This window comes from Ammospiza nelsoni, chromosome Z, assembly GCF_027579445.1.
Source record: "Ammospiza nelsoni isolate bAmmNel1 chromosome Z, bAmmNel1.pri, whole genome shotgun sequence".
In the NCBI taxonomy this organism is placed as follows: Eukaryota; Metazoa; Chordata; class Aves; order Passeriformes; family Passerellidae; genus Ammospiza; species Ammospiza nelsoni.
Genome location: NC_080669.1, coordinates 72,990,165 through 73,011,671, shown reverse-complemented (window position 1 = coordinate 73,011,671; position 21,507 = coordinate 72,990,165). Strand labels below are relative to the sequence as shown.

The window sequence follows — 21,507 nt, the reverse complement described above, 5'->3', positions numbered from 1 at the left end:
GAGTAAGAAAACTTGTGTTCAGACGGCTGAGGCAGCCTTAGGGGTAGGAGGAATGGGGAGGCGTGGAAATCAGGCCTGTGGGCAACATTCAAGGAGCATCCAGTCCCTGAGCAGTCCTTCACAGTGGGTATGCCAGCAGATGGAGGCGAAATGGAGCCACAGCTGGGTGGGAAAAGGGCCGGGGTGGGGAGCCGTGCTCAGCAGGGGCTCCTGCATCAAATTGCTCAATGACAGGTGTGCTATGCTGTGTGCATGTTTCCAACACCTGGCAACAGCAGGCTGGCCCAGAGGTGGGAAAAGGCCAAGGAGGCAGCAGAGTGGGAATGGGGCTCTGCAGGAGGCCCTGGTGGTTGCACACCCCTGTAGGGGATGAGGCTGGCCCAGAGGGTCCCTGGGGGTCTGGGGTGAAAAGCGGGGAAAAGAGAAGCAGGGAGGAAATGCCAGATGCTGCCGCTGTGAGAATGCCATTCCATCCCACAGGTGACATAGTGAGAGGAGGGTGGCAACAAAATGGTGATTGCTGCTGATCAGCCTGACATCTGCTCAAGACAAGAGGCCCAGAAAGGACTGCACATCTGCCTCCTAGTGCTGTCCTGAATGGCAGCTCATTACCTGGTGTTCATTACCTGTAGGTCTCTCAGCTTCCCACAGGCATGCCACACTTCAGGTAAGCAAAGCTGCTTACCTCACTATGTTCTTTGGGCCTCTGAAAGGGACTGTCCACTTAGCTACAGCCTGGCAAGGAAGGGAGTCTTACAACACTCTGGATATTTTCGACTTTTATTGACACTCGGGCTGAAACAAAGTATCCCCTCGCTGCTTCTTCATCTTCATCATTCTGTCCTGCAGGTGGCCTGCTCAGGCTGACAGCTTGGAGCGCCTGCAGGCTCCAGTTCTGCTGCAGCCCAGCTTTTCCTCTCACTGCTTAATTCTTATTATGACAATTCTTTCATTTCTACTTCAAAGCTTCCCTAAATTAACAACACTCTATCCTAAGCTAAACAATCCTCTACTATCCAAGCTGTCTACGTTCTATAGTTCTTAAAAGTTGATCCCTATAGTTCCTAATTTTTTTCAATTTTCATCTTTTGCAGAAAGAAAAACAACAGAGCTTTAAATTGAACCTAACAACATATCTAACCTAACCTAACCTAACCTCATCTAATCCAACCTAATGCTAACCTAACCCAACCTAACCTAACAGCTAACCTAACAGCTAACCTAACAGCTAAACTGAGCAAATATCTACACTATCATGTTTCCTAGCTACGGCACAGCTCCTCTTCAACCTCGGGGGATGGCTGAAGCTCTGCCTAAAGATGACACATCCCCTTTTCCCTCCTCTTGGCTGGCGGGGCATCAGGGCCTCCTCAGGCGCAGGTGTCTCCTCTCCAGTCTTCCTGCACTTGCTTGGCTGAGATGATCAGAGCAGCCAGGCTGGAGGCAGGATCGCCTGAGGTCACGAAGGGATGCTGCCCAGAGGAAAAAGAACAAAGAAAGGAACTCTTACTTTCCAGGATCACTTGAGCCTGCGGGCTCAAGCAGGATTCCCTGGCTACCAGCAAGACACACAAAGAGCACTGAGGGCAGCATGTCCCCCTGCGCCTTCCTGTCCTGGCAGCTTTCTGTGCCACGTGGCCCACACTCCTCCTCCTCCTCATCCCTTCATGCAGGTGTCCTCAGCTGCCAGGGCTTTTTGCCCCTTTGCTTTTTCTTACCTGTAGGAGCTCCTGGGCAGACCAGCGCCTGTCCTCATCTGCCTGCAGGCAGCAGCGGAGGAAGTCGCGCAGGAGAGCCGAGTGGTGCCTGGGGTTCTGCAGTTTTGGGGGCCCGTTCCTTTCTAGCAGTTCAAAAACCTACAGCACATGGATGCAAGAGGACACTCCACCTGCTCCTTTGCTAGCCACACACAGCTCTCTCCACACAGAGCCCTCTTGCTAAGCTGCACCTTACCCGGAGACGGGCTTCCCGCTGGTAAGGAGCTTCCCCTTCCACCATTTCCAGCCCCATGATCCCCAGGGACCAGATGTCCACTTTGGGGCCGTAGGCTTCTCCTCTCACCACCTCCGGTGCCATCCAGCTGGGAGTGCCGACGCTGGAGCTGCGCTTGCTGTGCTCAGGGCTGAGCTGAGCACAGAGGCCAAAGTCACCTGAGGACAAAAACAAAGCCTGTCAAAGCCAGCTACCACTGGCAAAGCAGCCAAAACCATTGCCCTGACCAGGCCATGCTGAATCTAACTGAAAAAGCAGCTGAGCTCTCCTTCCACGTGCCTGGAGCCAGGCAAATAAGGCATCGGCCGCTTCAAAAACACCCTGACGATTCACGCACTGGCCAAGCCGCGCTTCTGCCCCACTGGCCGTCACCAAAATGCAAGCACACGGCATATGCTGGACATGCTGCAGCCCAGCAGGGATACCCACCCAACTTGACGGATCCGTCCGTGCCCACCAGGACGTTGCAACTTTTGATGTCTCTGTGGATGACTTGGCGGGAATGAAGGAAATGCAGTCCTTGCAGGCACTGAGAGAGAAAAAGGAGGGAGGGAAAGTTAACCTGCAGGATCTGATTTCATCCCACCCGCAAGGAAAGAGCTCAAGGGGATTGGCGGCTTTCGCAGGGAATTGTGAGCGAGGGCAAAACATCACGCTGCTGTCACCATGAAGAGCTTGCTGCTTCAACACTCTTGGAAGTTTTTTCTAGATTTCCAAGCAAAGGCATCTGGGCTCCCAAAACTTCCACCGGCCTTGGGTAGGAAGCGCGCCACCTTTGGCTGGGAGGCGGCACGGCAAAGAATTTTGGGGAAGCCTAGTGGCAGCAGAAGAGGAAGCTGCTGGTGACAGCAGCACCTTCGAGCTGTTCCACAATGCATCGCCATGCAGGCTGCAATGGTAGCCTTTGAAGCTGAGGACAGCTCTTTGCCCTTAGCTTGAAATTCTGCCACCCGCATGCTGCCTTCCAGTGGCAAGCAATGTAGGACAGACAGACAGGCTCCAGGCAAACATTCCCAGGCAAAGCTGAGAAGAGGAAGAAAGAGAAATTGAGCCAGTGAGCGAGCACCAAGGCCAGAGGACAGACAGGATGGAAGAGTGCAAGAACAGAGCCTGAGGAGTGCGAGGGCACCGGCAGGCAGTACACTTCCCATGCTCTTTCTTCTCCTGTGTGGCGTGACAGCAGCAGCAGCAGCAGCAGCAGCAAAAGAAAGGTGAGAGCAAGAAATCTCGGCTCTCCTTAAGCTCCAGCTGACAAGCAGCATCCGGGCAGTCTTGGGCAAGCACAAGCGGGATCCCTCACCTCCCGACAGACAGCGCCTATCTGTCCTTCCTCCAGGTACACTGCCCTCAGCACATCAAACAAGGTGCCGCCGTCCATGAACTCCATGGCCAGCCAGAGCTCCGCATCCACCAGGTAGCTGAAAGAAGAAAACCACGGCATGGAGCAACAGAATGGGCATAGCCTCAGTCACCCCAGGGCCTGAGACAGGTTTTTGCAGCTGCTCTCCAAGCTACGGGTGCCACAAGAGACTGTTGAACACCAGCTCCACCTCCTCCCACGCTCTGGAGACATGCAGAGAAATCATCCCCAGCTCTGTTCTCTGCCAGCGACCAAAGGGCATCGTCTCTTTGCGCTTGCACCAGCTAAAGCTACATTGACACCAGAATATGCCAACCTGTCTAAGTAGGTAACGATATTGGGACTCCTGTTGTCCCTCATGGCCAGGATTTCATTGGCAGCCAGCTCCTCGGACATCTCCTCCTCGAGTGACATGATCTTGATTGCCACCTGCAATGACATTGGCCACCGGTACCTTGAGAAGACGCACCCCGCTCGAGATCACAAGGAGCACGGAGCGAGTGCTGGTGCAATGAGGCAGCACGCTGGGCCAAAGTGCCTTGTCACTAGACAGCAGAGCTTAGCAGAAGCACCAAAAGCCATCCCAAATGCATTCTGCCCCCTGAGCCTAGACTGTATTTCAGAGGAACAGCCCCTGCTGCAGACATGGAGCTGCCACCCAAACCTCCAAGCACAGCTCACAGCAGCGGGCAAAGCGCTCCAGAGCTGCAAAATGGCGTGGGGCTCTTGGCACTTTACCTGTTGTCCGCTGCTGGTGTCAAGGGCTTTATAAACAGCTCCAAACCCTCTAGAAAGACAAAAGCAGCAGAAAGAGACCTTTATCCCTCTGGCAGTGAAAGCAAGCCCAGGCAGCAGATCTCCCCAGGCTGCCTGGACGCCTTCCTTAGAAAAAATGCCTGGCTGCAGCATCTCTTCGGCCAACAGCATGTTAGCCCGTGAGCCCTCTGCCATGCGGGGCAGGCTGTCCAAGGGAACACTAAGGTGCAGCATGAAGACCAAGGGCCGCTGGAAATCTCCAAGGCGCACACCCTGCCAGGTCATTTCAGAACCTAAGGGGAACTCTCTCCTTGTGCGGGTGTGCATGCATGTGTGTGTCAAAAAAGGGAGAACAATTTGAGTCAGAAGACTGTCCTTGACAATCTGACCTTTCTTGGATGGCAAGGTGCTCTTTCAGGCCACAAAGCTGCAGGGCCAGGGCTTCTCCCAGCTCCTGCTCCTCACTGCTGCAAGCAAGACACTGCCAGCATCAACTTGTCTTTGATGAGGCCTTTGCATTGCTCTGACCGAGCAGTCCAGGCAGGCGACACGAGGTCAAGCCGGAGCCTGACCATGATTGGAGCTTGCCTGACTTCACGCTTGATATTGCACCAGCCAAAGACCTGGCCCACACTTTTGTAAAATGAGCTGACGTCACGCTTACCCTCGCCCGAGTTCCTCAAATGCCGTGTATTTGCCCGTTGGCCGGCCCGGACTCACGATGCTCCCTGAAAGACAAAAGCAGTGCAGGGCGCTCACTCGCACACAGAGACGCCGCTGCCCAGAGCATCCCAAAGGCAGCCCCACTGCCCGCAGCTCTGGGCCCTTTGCGGTCCCGCGGCTTCCAGCTGCTGAGACCAGCAAGTGGGAGGGCCATCTTCTCCACCTTTCATCAGGTGGCCTTTCCAAGAAGGCCTTGATTTCTTTCAAGAGCAGCATCTCACGCGATAAGCCAAAATGATGAGCCCTTAAGAAGGGGGCCCTAAGAGGTAAGCAAGGGCCTTTGCTGCCTCCACAGTCACACCCACCATCACTGGCAGGTCCACTGCCAGGGGCACAAAGTGTCTGCGCCGGAGGAGGAGTAAGAACCAGAGCCAGAAAACACCTGGGGCCAGACAGCTCCCTGGGCAATAGTCACTTGCTACGTGCCAGCCTTCTGCTCAAGCAGAAACAATCTCTGCTTTTGTCTTTGGCCCAGAAGGCAGCCCAGGCAGGGCCAAGCCAGGCCCAGCCGCCCTCACAGGCAGCAGGGACTCCCTGAGCGCTGCCGCGCTTCCTCAGAGCAGTACAACACCTTCTGCAGAGAGGCCTAAGTGCCTCTGAGACTGAGGGCCAGCATCTGGCGCAGCCTACACCCAGACACTCGCACAAGACCCTGCTCTGGCAGACAAGAAATGCACCAGACGGACGTACTCAGTGTCTTCAGGCCCTGCTCCTCCCTCATCTCGGGCTGCTGGGCTGCGCTGCTGCAGGAAGTGCCGGCAGCGGGGCTTGAGCTGGCTGCTGCAGGCCATGCTGGTCCGGCGGCACCAGGTTGAATGGCAGAGCCTGTCTTGCGCTGGGACAAGAAAGGATTGCCCGTCAGAAGGGTGGCTGGCACTCATGCCCCCCCCTAAGCGCACAGCAAAAGCAAGGCCTTGGGAAGGTGCTGCCAGCCACGGCCAGGCCTCTCCAGCTGGAGCAGTTCCCATGTCCCCTTCTCAAAGGCACCTTCGGGAGAAGCCCAAAGGCTACTTGGATCCAGCCCCTCCCGACCACCTCCATGCTCCACGTGTTCAGCTTTTCTGCAAGACACTGGCAACAAGGTATCGATGGGGCTGCCAAATCCACAAAGAGATCAGAGCAGGGCCCCAGAGCCTCGCTGCTTTCCTCCTCCTGTCTTTTCCTGGGTCGGAATGAAATCAGCCCGGAGTTGGCAGGCAACAGTCTGCTCAGAAGCCCGCAGCGTGTCCCTTCTCTGATCTGTTTCACGGATTTCCCTTCTCTATGGCAGCCTTTAGAGAGCGGCCCTTGGGAGCCGCCTTCCAGCCCTGCCCAGACCCACCCGCCCTTTTACAATGCAGGGCTGCCGAGGATTCTCCTCTCCAAACTCTGCTCTGACCGGCTGGAAGTGAAGCACAGCCTGAAGCTAATTAGTCCACGGAGACAGCAGGTCCCTTCCAGGGGCCAGTGTCTGCCAGGTACCCTGCAAGGCTGTCAACTGCGTATTTGGGCCGCGCTGTCCGCTGACCACAGGCAGCCTGCACTGACAACGGGCACAAGGGGCTGACTCCTGCACTGAGAGTCACTCAATGCTGCCTCCTGTCTGATCCCAAGAGACACTCTGGCGCCCTCTCAGCATCCCAGCTTCAATGTCAAACTTCAGAACCCATTGGCCAGGGCTCCCCAGCTTGCCTGAAGCCGCACTACGTCACAGCAGGCACACGGCTGCCAGCATCTTCAGCCACGAGCAACAAGGGCTGCTCCAAAACGGGTAGCCTGGCCGTGCGCCAAAGGCAGTGCCAAGCTCAGCTGTCACTTACTGGCTCTGCAAGTTCAGGCTGTGAAGGGACAGCGGCTGAAGGCTTCATCTTCCTTTGCTCCTCTTCATCCTCTTCCTCAATGACAGAGGCAGCCAGAGGAGCTGCTGACCCTGCTGTTGTGCCCTGCAGGCAGACAGAAGTGAGAGAGATGGGCAAAAGCCAGTGCCTTAGGAGCTGCTTTCTATTGAGCTGGGAAAGCACCCAGAAGAAGGGCAAATCATAGACTTTGATACAAGTGGGCCTCTGAGTCACGCAAAGCCGAGGAAGCTGGCTGAACGAGCTGCTACTCCATCTTGCTGTGCATTTGAGCTTCCCTGCTGCCTAGAAGCAGCAAGATGCCTTGGAGCTGTCCCTTTTGCCTTTCATCTCTTGAAAGGCTTTTCACTGGAAAATCAGCAAACAGCCAGTGCTCCCTTTGCTACTGCTGATGCCACCGGGCAGCTGGCCTTTCCTTCAGCCTCCCACGCCGGCACTCCACACTCGGCTGCAACAGGCCAAGCTGGCAGAATTGCTGCACAATTCTCACACGCCAGCAACGTCTCAGCTTCCTTTGCCACTCACCAAAGGACAGGCTTGTCTCCATCCGCGTGTCAGGTGACCTGCAGCCAGCAAGGCAAAAGGAAGCAGAGGCCCTTAGAAAAGTGCCTGTGCTGGCCACTCCCACAGCACAAGGCAGTCCCAACACAGAGCATTTCCCTTTCCCAACATGCCTCCAGGAGCAACAGCTCTTTCCCACAGCAAGCAAGAGAACAAGAAGGACGCTAGAGGAGCCTCTGGCTACATTTGGGCCTCTTTTGCCAAGAGAGAAATAGGAAGACGGTGCTGGAAATGCCCGCTGCTCTTCAAAACTTTGAGCTTCTCTTGTGCCTAACAGCTCAAGCTACATTTCCCGCTTCCCTTTCCTGCATTTTCCATATACATTCTTTTAAATTGCACGCCCTAATTCCCATCCCTTGGCTGAAGATGATAGCCCAGCAAAGCTTCCACAAAGGGTCCCTTCCCTGTGGCAGCTCCCTGCTGAAGCAGCCCAGGAACAGCTGCTGGGCTCAGCAGCAAACCCTCCCTGCACTGGAGTTTGTGCTGCATGGCCAAGGCAATCGCAGTCTTGGCACAGCATCAAAGGCTCAAGTCATGCAGCCAAGGCCTCTAAGGGGTAGAATATGGAGCAAAAGGTGCTTTCCTTCACTCCTGGAGAGAACCACTGAGTTGGTAGAAATACTTCTGAGGATCTGCCCTCAGAGTCTGCAATTTGCAGCTTGTCTTGCTTGAAGCAGCAAGCTGAGGAAATGACAGACTCCGCTGCCGCGCACTCTCCCGGGGAGGGAAGGCAACCGCTGCAGGTTGCATGGCAAATAGTCTGCACGCGCTACCCAGTACAGATGCCCCCTTTGTAGCTGATGCTGCTGGCAGGACATTGACCAAAGCGGTGGCACCTTCACGGCCATTCTGTTCCCAAAGAAACTGGGCCACTGCTGCGGCATAAAGAGCAGAGCCAAGCAAAAGTCGGGCAATGCCAGCCCCAGGAGAAACCTTTACTTACGAGTCAGCTGGGTCAGGTAGTAGCCAGAATAGACAACAGAAAAGATGGTGCAAACGGCGGCACAGACTTGCCCAATCATTTTGGCAGTGCTGTGCGCGTTTGCACGCTGAGTGCCAGCCAAGGGAAAGCCAAGACTCCTCTCGGGGTGCAGGCCGTCTGCTGAGAGCTCCTTGAGCACAAGGATCCTCCTGCAGGGAGCCAGCGGAAGAGCTGCTCTGGACGACCAGGCCTGGCGCGCACCGGGACAACGCTGTGCTGACAGCACTGTGACGTGGCACCTCTGGCTTGACCTCACAATGGCAGCTGCTCTGTGGCTTTCTTGTGCCCAGCAAGACAACCTTGTGTACAGCTGATGCAAAAGAAAAGCCTGGGAAATTCTCCTCACTCACAAAGGCAGTGCTCAAGGCATGCCAGGGGAACTCAGAAAATGCGCCAATCCAAGCGGCATCCAAGCAATGCAAGCAAACATGACTCTTGGTCCCAAAAGCTTTGACTGAAAGCAAGTCTGCTTCTTCTAGGTGGCATCCTAGCTGGTTTGGAAAAGCCTAACTTCTTCAGTGACATTTAGATGGCAAACGAAGCAAAGATAATAAATTTCCAGGACTATTGTAGGCTGCAGTTGCTCCTTGAGCACGCGGGTGCATGCTGACCTATGGAGGGGCTTGACAGCTGGCCTGCAAGCAAAGCCGAGTTCATGGAAGAAATAGCAGTTGATGGTTTTTGAGTGTATCCATAGCAAGGAAGAAGACAAGGCCGTCAGCATGGAAACCCATTAGAAGAGATTCAGGAAAAGTTGCGTATGCTAGACTAGGTGCTGAAGTAGATGTGCATACGTGCCTTATAAATTTCTGTAAAACTTTTGCCAGTTGTATTGACGTTAATTGCTTTGCACCAATGGATAGAAGAAGTTATTGTGATGTAGTTAGTGACTTGAGATCACGCTTTGTTAAGAGTGTATAAGCTGGAGAACATGCAGAATAAAACAAACAAACCTTTTTCTTCTTGGACCCTTGATCACGTGTGTATGCCACGTCCGGCCTAACGGTGACGCTTGCCCCATCTCTGGGTCAAGAAACAAGTCTTGTCTGACTGGTAACTTTTCAACAAGCTGAGAAAGAAATTAGTAGCTGGACATGCAGATTTCTGAAGAGAGGAAAGAAAAGTGTTGACAAGAATAAACCTAAGTTTTAAATGCCTGAAGCACTCAAAAATAACATGTTTTGGGATAGTGTACCATATGTTAGACAGAGTTAAAACAAACCACAACTCATTAGTATCTGGACTTCATTGCCCACTCTGCTTAGAGATGTTGCTTGAAGGCACTTGGTGTCAAGGATCCAGTTCCTGTAGATCACTGTCGACGTAGATCAAAATCCTCCCAACAAATCAGTGTCAAAACCAGCAAGAGTGAGACTTTTGTCCTTGGCAGTAGCTTCCAGGTGCTCCTGGAAGTCACCAGGCCTTGACACAAAGATGTGTATTCAACGGAGGGAGAGAAGCATCATGCTTAGCTCTAAATGTGACCTTTGCTAGCAGATCCTACTAGCAGGCAATAAATTACATTTGTTCTGCACTTAGCCAGAGCCAAGATGGGAATCAAAGTCTAGATCACAGGAGAAGATCACACGAGCCTCAGCTTTTCCAGAAGAGGAAAAATACAAAGGATAGTAAATTTGCGTTGGGTTTACAGGCTATTTTTGCAGATCGATAGACAAGGGATGAAGCTTAAAAGATGAGAGCAAAGGAAAATCAACAGATATGCTGAAAGTGAGTGAAGAGTAAGGGGACCTCAAATTAACTGAAAAGCTGCACAGAAAGCTTCTCTACTTTGTGCACTTGCCTCAAGTTTTCAATGGCAAAATCTAGGAGTACTTCAAACTTATTTTTATTAATTCTAGAAGAAAGACAATCAAAACGGTGTACTTCTGCTTACAGTATCAAGTAAAGCACAGGAAGCCATTAGAGTAAGAAAAATTGTGTTCAGACGGCTGAGGCAGCCTTAGGGGTAGGAGGAATGGGGAGGCGTGGAAATCAGGCCTGTGGGCAACATTCAAGGAGCATCCAGTCCCTGAGCAGTCCTTCACAGTGGGTATGCCAGCAGATGGAGGCGAAATGGAGCCACAGCTGGGTGGGAAAAGGGCCGGGGTGGGGAGCCGTGCTCAGCAGGGGCTCCTGCATCAAATTGCTCAATGACAGGTGTGCTATGCTGTGTGCATGTTTCCAACACCTGGCAACAGCAGGCTGGCCCAGAGGTGGGAAAAGGCCAAGGAGGCAGCAGAGTGGGAATGGGGCTCTGCAGGAGGCCCTGGTGGTTGCACACCCCTGTAGGGGATGAGGCTGGCCCAGAGGGTCCCTGGGGGTCTGGGGTGAAAAGCGGGGAAAAGAGAAGCAGGGAGGAAATGCCAGATGCTGCCGCTGTGAGAATGCCATTCCATCCCACAGGTGACATAGTGAGAGGAGGGTGGCAACAAAATGGTGATTGCTGCTGATCAGCCTGACATCTGATCAAGACAAGAGGCCCAGAAAGGACTGCACATCTGCCTCCTAGTGCTGTCCTGAATGGCAGCTCATTACCTGGTGTTCATTACCTGTAGGTCTCTCAGCTTCCCACAGGCATGCCACACTTCAGGTAAGCAAAGCTGCTTACCTCACTATGTTCTTTGGGCCTCTGAAAGGGACTGTCCACTTAGCTACAGCCTGGCAAGGAAGGGAGTCTTACAACACTCTGGATATTTTCGACTTTTATTGACACTCGGGCTGAAACAAAGTATCCCCTCGCTGCTTCTTCATCTTCATCATTCTGTCCTGCAGGTGGCCTGCTCAGGCTGACAGCTTGGAGCGCCTGCAGGCTCCAGTTCTGCTGCAGCCCAGCTTTTCCTCTCACTGCTTAATTCTTATTATGACAATTCTTTCATTTCTACTTCAAAGCTTCCCTAAATTAACAACACTCTATCCTAAGCTAAACAATCCTCTACTATCCAAGCTGTCTACGTTCTATAGTTCTTAAAAGTTGATCCCTATAGTTCCTAATTTTTTTCAATTTTCATCTTTTGCAGAAAGAAAAACAACAGAGCTTTAAATTGAACCTAACAACATATCTAACCTAACCTAACCTAACCTCATCTAATCCAACCTAATGCTAACCTAACCCAACCTAACCTAACAGCTAACCTAACAGCTAACCTAACAGCTAAACTGAGCAAATATCTACACTATCATGTTTCCTAGCTACGGCACAGCTCCTCTTCAACCTCGGGGGATGGCTGAAGCTCTGCCTAAAGATGACACATCCCCTTTTCCCTCCTCTTGGCTGGCGGGGCATCAGGGCCTCCTCAGGCGCAGGTGTCTCCTCTCCAGTCTTCCTGCACTTGCTTGGCTGAGATGATCAGAGCAGCCAGGCTGGAGGCAGGATCGCCTGAGGTCACGAAGGGATGCTGCCCAGAGGAAAAAGAACAAAGAAAGGAACTCTTACTTTCCAGGATCACTTGAGCCTGCGGGCTCAAGCAGGATTCCCTGGCTACCAGCAAGACACACAAAGAGCACTGAGGGCAGCATGTCCCCCTGTGCCTTCCTGTCCTGGCAGCTTTCTGTGCCACGTGGCCCACACTCCTCCTCCTCCTCATCCCTTCATGCAGGTGTCCTCAGCTGCCAGGGCTTTTTGCCCCTTTGCTTTTTCTTACCTGTAGGAGCTCCTGGGCAGACCAGCGCCTGTCCTCATCTGCCTGCAGGCAGCAGCGGAGGAAGTCGCGCAGGAGAGCCGAGTGGTGCCTGGGGTTCTGCAGTTTTGGGGGCCCGTTCCTTTCTAGCAGTTCAAAAACCTACAGCACATGGATGCAAGAGGACACTCCACCTGCTCCTTTGCTAGCCACACACAGCTCTCTCCACACAGAGCCCTCTTGCTAAGCTGCACCTTACCCGGAGACGGGCTTCCCGCTGGTAAGGAGCTTCCCCTTCCACCATTTCCAGCCCCATGATCCCCAGGGACCAGATGTCCACTTTGGGGCCGTAGGCTTCTCCTCTCACCACCTCCGGTGCCATCCAGCTGGGAGTGCCGACGCTGGAGCTGCGCTTGCTGTGCTCAGGGCTGAGCTGAGCACAGAGGCCAAAGTCACCTGAGGACAAAAACAAAGCCTGTCAAAGCCAGCTACCACTGGCAAAGCAGCCAAAACCATTGCCCTGACCAGGCCATGCTGAATCTAACTGAAAAAGCAGCTGAGCTCTCCTTCCACGTGCCTGGAGCCAGGCAAATAAGGCATCGGCCGCTTCAAAAACACCCTGACGATTCACGCACTGGCCAAGCCGCGCTTCTGCCCCACTGGCCGTCACCAAAATGCAAGCACACGGCATATGCTGGACATGCTGCAGCCCAGCAGGGATACCCACCCAACTTGACGGATCCGTCCGTGCCCACCAGGACGTTGCAACTTTTGATGTCTCTGTGGATGACTTGGCGGGAATGAAGGAAATGCAGTCCTTGCAGGCACTGAGAGAGAAAAAGGAGGGAGGGAAAGTTAACCTGCAGGATCTGATTTCATCCCACCCGCAAGGAAAGAGCTCAAGGGGATTGGCGGCTTTCGCAGGGAATTGTGAGCGAGGGCAAAACATCACGCTGCTGTCACCATGAAGAGCTTGCTGCTTCAACACTCTTGGAAGTTTTTTCTAGATTTCCAAGCAAAGGCATCTGGGCTCCCAAAACTTCCACCGGCCTTGGGTAGGAAGCGCGCCACCTTTGGCTGGGAGGCGGCACGGCAAAGAATTTTGGGGAAGCCTAGTGGCAGCAGAAGAGGAAGCTGCTGGTGACAGCAGCACCTTCGAGCTGTTCCACAATGCATCGCCATGCAGGCTGCAATGGTAGCCTTTGAAGCTGAGGACAGCTCTTTGCCCTTAGCTTGAAATTCTGCCACCCGCATGCTGCCTTCCAGTGGCAAGCAATGTAGGACAGACAGACAGGCTCCAGGCAAACATTCCCAGGCAAAGCTGAGAAGAGGAAGAAAGAGAAATTGAGCCAGTGAGCGAGCACCAAGGCCAGAGGACAGACAGGATGGAAGAGTGCAAGAACAGAGCCTGAGGAGTGCGAGGGCACCGGCAGGCAGTACACTTCCCATGCTCTTTCTTCTCCTGTGTGGCGTGACAGCAGCAGCAGCAGCAGCAGCAGCAGCAAAAGAAAGGTGAGAGCAAGAAATCTCGGCTCTCCTTAAGCTCCAGCTGACAAGCAGCATCCGGGCAGTCTTGGGCAAGCACAAGCGGGATCCCTCACCTCCCGACAGACAGCGCCTATCTGTCCTTCCTCCAGGTACACTGCCCTCAGCACATCAAACAAGGTGCCGCCGTCCATGAACTCCATGGCCAGCCAGAGCTCCGCATCCACCAGGTAGCTGAAAGAAGAAAACCACGGCATGGAGCAACAGAATGGGCATAGCCTCAGTCACCCCAGGGCCTGAGACAGGTTTTTGCAGCTGCTCTCCAAGCTACGGGTGCCACAAGAGACTGTTGAACACCAGCTCCACCTCCTCCCACGCTCTGGAGACATGCAGAGAAATCATCCCCAGCTCTGTTCTCTGCCAGCGACCAAAGGGCATCGTCTCTTTGCGCTTGCACCAGCTAAAGCTACATTGACACCAGAATATGCCAACCTGTCTAAGTAGGTAACGATATTGGGACTCCTGTTGTCCCTCATGGCCAGGATTTCATTGGCAGCCAGCTCCTCGGACATCTCCTCCTCGAGTGACATGATCTTGATTGCCACCTGCAATGACATTGGCCACCGGTACCTTGAGAAGACGCACCCCGCTCGAGATCACAAGGAGCACGGAGCGAGTGCTGGTGCAATGAGGCAGCACGCTGGGCCAAAGTGCCTTGTCACTAGACAGCAGAGCTTAGCAGAAGCACCAAAAGCCATCCCAAATGCATTCTGCCCCCTGAGCCTAGACTGTATTTCAGAGGAACAGCCCCTGCTGCAGACATGGAGCTGCCACCCAAACCTCCAAGCACAGCTCACAGCAGCGGGCAAAGCGCTCCAGAGCTGCAAAATGGCGTGGGGCTCTTGGCACTTTACCTGTTGTCCGCTGCTGGTGTCAAGGGCTTTATAAACAGCTCCAAACCCTCTAGAAAGACAAAAGCAGCAGAAAGAGACCTTTATCCCTCTGGCAGTGAAAGCAAGCCCAGGCAGCAGATCTCCCCAGGCTGCCTGGACGCCTTCCTTAGAAAAAATGCCTGGCTGCAGCATCTCTTCGGCCAACAGCATGTTAGCCCGTGAGCCCTCTGCCATGCGGGGCAGGCTGTCCAAGGGAACACTAAGGTGCAGCATGAAGACCAAGGGCCGCTGGAAATCTCCAAGGCGCACACCCTGCCAGGTCATTTCAGAACCTAAGGGGAACTCTCTCCTTGTGCGGGTGTGCATGCATGTGTGTGTCAAAAAAGGGAGAACAATTTGAGTCAGAAGACTGTCCTTGACAATCTGACCTTTCTTGGATGGCAAGGTGCTCTTTCAGGCCACAAAGCTGCAGGGCCAGGGCTTCTCCCAGCTCCTGCTCCTCACTGCTGCAAGCAAGACACTGCCAGCATCAACTTGTCTTTGATGAGGCCTTTGCATTGCTCTGACCGAGCAGTCCAGGCAGGCGACACGAGGTCAAGCCGGAGCCTGACCATGATTGGAGCTTGCCTGACTTCACGCTTGATATTGCACCAGCCAAAGACCTGGCCCACACTTTTGTAAAATGAGCTGACGTCACGCTTACCCTCGCCCGAGTTCCTCAAATGCCGTGTATTTGCCCGTTGGCCGGCCCGGACTCACGATGCTCCCTGAAAGACAAAAGCAGTGCAGGGCACTCACTCGCACACAGAGACGCCGCTGCCCAGAGCGTCCCAAAGGCAGCCCCACTGCCCGCAGCTCTGGGCCCTTTGCGGTCCCGCGGCTTCCAGCTGCTGAGACCAGCAAGTGGGAGGGCCATCTTCTCCACCTTTCATCAGGTGGCCTTTCCAAGAAGGCCTTGATTTCTTTCAAGAGCAGCATCTCACGCGATAAGCCAAAATGATGAGCCCTTAAGAAGGGGGCCCTAAGAGGTAAGCAAGGGCCTTTGCTGCCTCCGCAGTCACACCCACCATCACTGGCAGGTCCACTGCCAGGGGCACAAAGTGTCTGGGCCGGAGGAGGAGTAAGAACCAGAGCCAGAAAACACCTGGGGCCAGACAGCTCCCTGGGCAATAGTCACTTGCTACGTGCCAGCCTTCTGCTCAAGCAGAAACAATCTCTGCTTTTGTCTTTGGCCCAGAAGGCAGCCCAGGCAGGGCCAAGCCAGGCCCAGCCGCCCTCACAGGCAGCAGGGACTCCCTGAGCGCTGCCGCGCTTCCTCAGAGCAGTACAACACCTTCTGCAGAGAGGCCTAAGTGCCTCTGAGACTGAGGGCCAGCATCTGGCGCAGCCTACACCCAGACACTCGCACAAGACCCTGCTCTGGCAGACAAGAAATGCACCAGACGGACGTACTCAGTGTCTTCAGGCCCTGCTCCTCCCTCATCTCGGGCTGCTGGGCTGCGCTGCTGCAGGAAGTGCCGGCAGCGGGGCTTGAGCTGGCTGCTGCAGGCCATGCTGGTCCGGCGGCACCAGGTTGAATGGCAGAGCCTGTCTTGCGCTGGGACAAGAAAGGATTGCCCGTCAGAAGGGTGGCTGGCACTCATGCCCCCCCCTAAGCGCACAGCAAAAGCAAGGCCTTGGGAAGGTGCTGCCAGCCACGGCCAGGCCTCTCCAGCTGGAGCAGTTCCCATGTCCCCTTCTCAAAGGCACCTTCGGGAGAAGCCCAAAGGCTACTTGGATCCAGCCCCTCCCGACCACCTCCACGCTCCACGTGTTCAGCTTTTCTGCAAGACACTGGCAACAAGGTATCGATGGGGCTGCCAAATCCACAAAGAGATCAGAGCAGGGCCCCAGAGCCTCGCTGCTTTCCTCCTCCTGTCTTTTCCTGGGCCGGAATGAAATCAGCCCGGAGTTGGCAGGCAACAGTCTGCTCAGAAGCCCGCAGCGTGTCCCTTCTCTGATCTGTTTCACGGATTTCCCTTCTCTATGGCAGCCTTTAGAGAGCGGCCCTTGGGAGCCGCCTTCCAGCCCTGCCCAGACCCACCCGCCCTTTTACAATGCAGGGCTGCCGAGGATTCTCCTCTCCAAACTCTGCTCTGACCGGCTGGAAGTGAAGCACAGCCTGAAGCTAATTAGTCCACGGAGACAGCAGGTCCCTTCCAGGGGCCAGTGTCTGCCAGGTACCCTGCAAGGCTGTCAACTGCGTATTTGGGCCGCGCTGTCCGCTGACCACAGGCAGCCTGCACTGACAACGGGCACAAGGGGCTGACTCCTGCACTGAGAGTCACTCAATGCTGCCTCCTGTCTGATCCCAAGAGACACTCTGGCGCCCTCTCAGCATCCCAGCTTCAATGTCAAACTTCAGAACCCATTGGCCAGGGCTCCCCAGCTTGCCTGAAGCCGCACTACGTCACAGCAGGCACACAGCTGCCAGCATCTTCAGCCACGAGCAACAAGGGCTGCTCCAAAACGGGTAGCCTGGCCGTGCGCCAAAGGCAGTGCCAAGCTCAGCTGTCACTTACTGGCTCTGCAAGTTCAGGCTGTGAAGGGACAGCGGCTGAAGGCTTCATCTTCCTTTGCTCCTCTTCATCCTCTTCCTCAATGACAGAGGCAGCCAGAGGAGCTGCTGACCCTGCTGTTGTGCCCTGCAGGCAGACAGAAGTGAGAGAGATGGGCAAAAGCCAGTGCCTTAGGAGCTGCTTTCTATTGAGCTGGGAAAGCACCCAGAAGAAGGGCAAATCATAGACTTTGATACAAGTGGGCCTCTGAGTCACGCAAAGCCGAGGAAGCTGGCTGAACGAGCTGCTACTCCATCTTGCTGTGCATTTGAGCTTCCCTGCTGCCTAGAAGCAGCAAGATGCCTTGGAGCTGTCCCTTTTGCCTTTCATCTCTTGAAAGGCTTTTCACTGGAAAATCAGCAAACAGCCAGTGCTCCCTTTGCTACTGCTGATGCCACCGGGCAGCTGGCCTTTCCTTCAGCCTCCCACGCCGGCACTCCACACTCGGCTGCAACAGGCCAAGCTGGCAGAATTGCTGCACAATTCTCACACGCCAGCAACGTCTCAGCTTCCTTTGCCACTCACCAAAGGACAGGCTTGTCTCCATCCGCGTGTCAGGTGACCTGCAGCCAGCAAGGCAAAAGGAACCAGAGGCCCTTAGAAAAGTGCCTGTGCTGGCCACTCCCACAGCACAAGGCAGTCCCAACACAGAGCATTTCCCTTTCCCAACATGCCTCCAGGAGCAACAGCTCTTTCCCACAGCAAGCAAGAGAACAAGAAGGACGCTAGAGGAGCCTCTGGCTACATTTGGGCCTCTTTTGCCAAGAGAGAAATAGGAAGACGGTGCTGGAAATGCCCGCTGCTCTTCAAAACTTTGAGCTTCTCTTGTGCCTAACAGCTCAAGCTACATTTCCCGCTTCCCTTTCCTGCATTTTCCATATACATTCTTTTAAATTGCACGCCCTAATTCCCATCCCTTGGCTGAAGATGATAGCCCAGCAAAGCTTCCACAAAGGGTCCCTTCCCTGTGGCAGCTCCCTGCTGAAGCAGCCCAGGAACAGCTGCTGGGCTCAGCAGCAAACCCTCCCTGCACTGGAGTTTGTGCTGCATGGCCAAGGCAATCGCAGTCTTGGCACAGCATCAAAGGCTCAAGTCATGCAGCCAAGGCCTCTAAGGGGTAGAATATGGAGCAAAAGGTGCTTTCCTTCACTCCTGGAGAGAACCACTGAGTTGGTAGAAATACTTCTGAGGATCTGCCCTCAGAGTCTGCAATTTGCAGCTTGTCTTGCTTGAAGCAGCAAGCTGAGGAAATGACAGACTCCGCTGCCGCGCACTCTCCCGGGGAGGGAAGGCAACCGCTGCAGGTTGCATGGCAAATAGTCTGCACGCGCTACCCAGTACAGATGCCCCCTTTGTAGCTGATGCTGCTGGCAGGACATTGACCAAAGCGGTGGCACCTTCACGGCCATTCTGTTCCCAAAGAAACTGGGCCACTGCTGCGGCATAAAGAGCAGAGCCAAGCAAAAGTCGGGCAATGCCAGCCCCAGGAGAAACCTTTACTTACGAGTCAGCTGGGTCAGGTAGTAGCCAGAATAGACAACAGAAAAGATGGTGCAAACGGCGGCACAGACTTGCCCAATCATTTTGGCAGTGCTGTGCGCATTTGCACGCTGAGTGCCACCCAAGGGAAAGCCAAGACTCCTCTCGGGGTGCAGGCCGTCTGCTGAGAGCTCCTTGAGCACAAGGATCCTCCTGCAGGGAGCCAGCGGAAGAGCTGCTCTGGACGACCAGGCCTGGCGCGCACCGGGACAACGCTGTGCTGACAGCACTGTGACGTGGCACCTCTGGCTTGACCTCACAATGGCAGCTGCTCTGTGGCTTTCTTGTGCCCAGCAAGACAACCTTGTGTACAGCTGATGCAAAAGAAAAGCCTGGGAAATTCTCCTCACTCACAAAGGCAGTGCTCAAGGCATGCCAGGGGAACTCAGAAAATGCACCAATCCAAGCGGCATCCAAGCAATGCAAGCAAACATGACTCTTGGTCCCAAAAGCTTTGACTGAAAGCAAGTCTGCTTCTTCTAGGTGGCATCCTAGCTGGTTTGGAAAAGCCTAACTTCTTCAGTGACATTTAGATGGCAAACGAAGCAAAGATAATAAATTTCCAGGACTATTGTAGGCTGCAGTTGCTCCTTGAGCACGCGGGTGCATGCTGACCTATGGAGGGGCTTGACAGCTGGCCTGCAAGCAAAGCCGAGTTCATGGAAGAAATAGCAGTTGATGGTTTTTGAGTGTATCCATAGCAAGGAAGAAGACAAGGCCGTCAGCATGGAAACCCATTAGAAGAGATTCAGGAAAAGTTGCGTATGCTAGACTAGGTGCTGAAGTAGATGTGCATACGTGCCTTATAAATTTCTGTAAAACTTTTGCCAGTTGTATTGACGTTAATTGCTTTGCACCAATGGATAGAAGAAGTTATTGTGATGTAGTTAGTGACTTGAGATCACGCTTTGTTAAGAGTGTATAAGCTGGAGAACATGCAGAATAAAACAAACAAACCTTTTTCTTCTTGGACCCTTGATCACGTGTGTATGCCACGTCCGGCCTAACGGTGACGCTTGCCCCATCTCTGGGTCAAGAAACAAGTCTTGTCTGACTGGTAACTTTTCAACAAGCTGAGAAAGAAATTAGTAGCTGGACATGCAGATTTCTGAAGAGAGGAAAGAAAAGTGTTGACAAGAATAAACCTAAGTTTTAAATGCCTGAAGCACTCAAAAATAACATGTTTTGGGATAGTGTACCATATGTTAGACAGAGTTAAAACAAACCACAACTCATTAGTATCTGGACTTCATTGCCCACTCTGCTTAGAGATGTTGCTTGAAGGCACTTGGTGTCAAGGATCCAGTTCCTGTAGATCACTGTCGACGTAGATCAAAATCCTCCCAACAAATCAGTGTCAAAACCAGCAAGAGTGAGACTTTTGTCCTTGGCAGTAGCTTCCAGGTGCTCCTGGAAGTCACCAGGCCTTGACACAAAGATGTGTATTCAACGGAGGGAGAGAAGCATCATGCTTAGCTCTAAATGTGACCTTTGCTAGCAGATCCTACTAGCAGGCAATAAATTACATTTGTTCTGCACTTAGCCAGAGCCAAGATTGGAATCAAAGTCTAGATCACAGGAGAAGATCACACGAGCCTCAGCTTTTCCAGAAGAGGAAAAATACAAAGGATAGTAAATTTGCGTTGGGTTTACAGGCTATTTTTGCAGATCGATAGACAAGGGATGAAGCTTAAAAGATGAGAGCAAAGGAAAATCAACAGATATGCTGAAAGTGAGTGAAGAGTAAGGGGACCTCAAATTAACTGAAAAGCTGCACAGAAAGCTTCTCTACTTTGTGCACTTGCCTCAAGTTTTCAATGGCAAAATCTAGGAGTACTTCAAACTTATTTTTATTAATTCTAGAAGAAAGACAATCAAAACGGTGTACTTCTGCTTACAGTATCAAGTAAAGCACAGGAAGCCATTAGAGTAAGAAAAATTGTGTTCAGACGGCTGAGGCAGCCTTAGGGGTAGGAGGAATGGGGAGGCGTGGAAATCAGGCCTGTGGGCAACATTCAAGGAGCATCCAGTCCCTGAGCAGTCCTTCACAGTGGGTATGCCAGCAGATGGAGGCGAAATGGAGCCACAGCTGGGTGGGAAAAGGGCCGGGGTGGGGAGCCGTGCTCAGCAGGGGCTCCTGCATCAAATTGCTCAATGACAGGTGTGCTATGCTGTGTGCATGTTTCCAACACCTGGCAACAGCAGGCTGGCCCAGAGGTGGGAAAAGGCCAAGGAGGCAGCAGAGTGGGAATGGGGCTCTGCAGGAGGCCCTGGTGGTTGCACACCCCTGTAGGGGATGAGGCTGGCCCAGAGGGTCCCTGGGGGTCTGGGGTGAAAAGCGGGGAAAAGAGAAGCAGGGAGGAAATGCCAGATGCTGCCGCTGTGAGAATGCCATTCCATCCCACAGGTGACATAGTGAGAGGAGGGTGGCAACAAAATGGTGATTGCTGCTGATCAGCCTGACATCTGCTCAAGACAAGAGGCCCAGAAAGGACTGCACATCTGCCTCCTAGTGCTGTCCTGAATGGCAGCTCATTACCTGGTGTTCATTACCTGTAGGTCTCTCAGCTTCCCACAGGCATGCCACACTTCAGGTAAGCAAAGCTGCTTACCTCACTATGTTCTTTGGGCCTCTGAAAGGGACTGTCCACTTAGCTACAGCCTGGCAAGGAAGGGAGTCTTACAACACTCTGGATATTTTCGACTTTTATTGACACTCGGGCTGAAACAAAGTATCCCCTCGCTGCTTCTTCATCTTCATCATTCTGTCCTGCAGGTGGCCTGCTCAGGCTGACAGCTTGGAGCGCCTGCAGGCTCCAGTTCTGCTGCAGCCCAGCTTTTCCTCTCACTGCTTAATTCTTATTATGACAATTCTTTCATTTCTACTTCAAAGCTTCCCTAAATTAACAACACTCTATCCTAAGCTAAACAATCCTCTACTATCCAAGCTGTCTACGTTCTATAGTTCTTAAAAGTTGATCCCTATAGTTCCTAATTTTTTTCAATTTTCATCTTTTGCAGAAAGAAAAACAACAGAGCTTTAAATTGAACCTAACAACATATCTAACCTAACCTAACCTAACCTCATCTAATCCAACCTAATGCTAACCTAACCCAACCTAACCTAACAGCTAACCTAACAGCTAACCTAACAGCTAAACTGAGCA

The 21,507-nt window shown here is 53.3% G+C and overlaps 2 protein-coding genes across 2 annotated transcripts; both read right to left on the bottom strand.

The window, feature by feature from the left end:
* Positions 1 to 1,370: 1,370 nt before the first annotated feature.
* Positions 1,371 to 8,249, bottom strand: LOC132086723 (serine/threonine-protein kinase PAK 3-like). The gene is made up of 13 exons (XM_059492592.1): positions 8,171 to 8,249; positions 7,192 to 7,229; positions 6,627 to 6,753; positions 6,556 to 6,567; positions 5,522 to 5,656; positions 4,773 to 4,836; positions 4,091 to 4,139; positions 3,669 to 3,781; positions 3,293 to 3,410; positions 2,422 to 2,521; positions 1,954 to 2,150; positions 1,719 to 1,856; positions 1,371 to 1,472 (listed from the first exon to the last, which is right to left on the bottom strand). Exons 1-13 carry the CDS (start codon positions 8,247 to 8,249, stop codon positions 1,371 to 1,373), a joined length of 1,272 nt encoding a protein of 423 aa, XP_059348575.1.
* Positions 8,250 to 11,502: 3,253 nt separating this feature from the next.
* Positions 11,503 to 18,384, bottom strand: LOC132086724 (serine/threonine-protein kinase PAK 3-like). The gene is made up of 13 exons (XM_059492593.1): positions 18,306 to 18,384; positions 17,327 to 17,364; positions 16,762 to 16,888; positions 16,691 to 16,702; positions 15,657 to 15,791; positions 14,908 to 14,971; positions 14,226 to 14,274; positions 13,804 to 13,916; positions 13,428 to 13,545; positions 12,554 to 12,653; positions 12,086 to 12,282; positions 11,851 to 11,988; positions 11,503 to 11,604 (listed from the first exon to the last, which is right to left on the bottom strand). Exons 1-13 carry the CDS (start codon positions 18,382 to 18,384, stop codon positions 11,503 to 11,505), a joined length of 1,272 nt encoding a protein of 423 aa, XP_059348576.1.
* Positions 18,385 to 21,507: the final 3,123 nt, after the last annotated feature.

Excerpts from the sequence above, each read along its gene's own strand:
- LOC132086723 (XM_059492592.1), bottom strand. The coding sequence starts at position 8,249 with ATGATTGGGCAAGTCTGTGCCGCCGTTTGCACCATCTTTTCTGTTGTC. Across the intron at positions 4,140-4,772 it reads TTTGAGGAACTCGGGCGAGG|AGGGTTTGGAGCTGTTTATA; the intron begins GTAAGCGTGACG and ends TTGTCTTTCTAG. Across the intron at positions 3,782-4,090 it reads ACACCAGCAGCGGACAACAG|GTGGCAATCAAGATCATGTC; the intron begins GTAAAGTGCCAA and ends ATGTCATTGCAG.
- LOC132086724 (XM_059492593.1), bottom strand. The coding sequence starts at position 18,384 with ATGATTGGGCAAGTCTGTGCCGCCGTTTGCACCATCTTTTCTGTTGTC. Across the intron at positions 13,917-14,225 it reads ACACCAGCAGCGGACAACAG|GTGGCAATCAAGATCATGTC; the intron begins GTAAAGTGCCAA and ends ATGTCATTGCAG. Across the intron at positions 12,654-13,427 it reads TAGGCGCTGTCTGTCGGGAG|TGCCTGCAAGGACTGCATTT; the intron begins GTGAGGGATCCC and ends TTTCTCTCTCAG.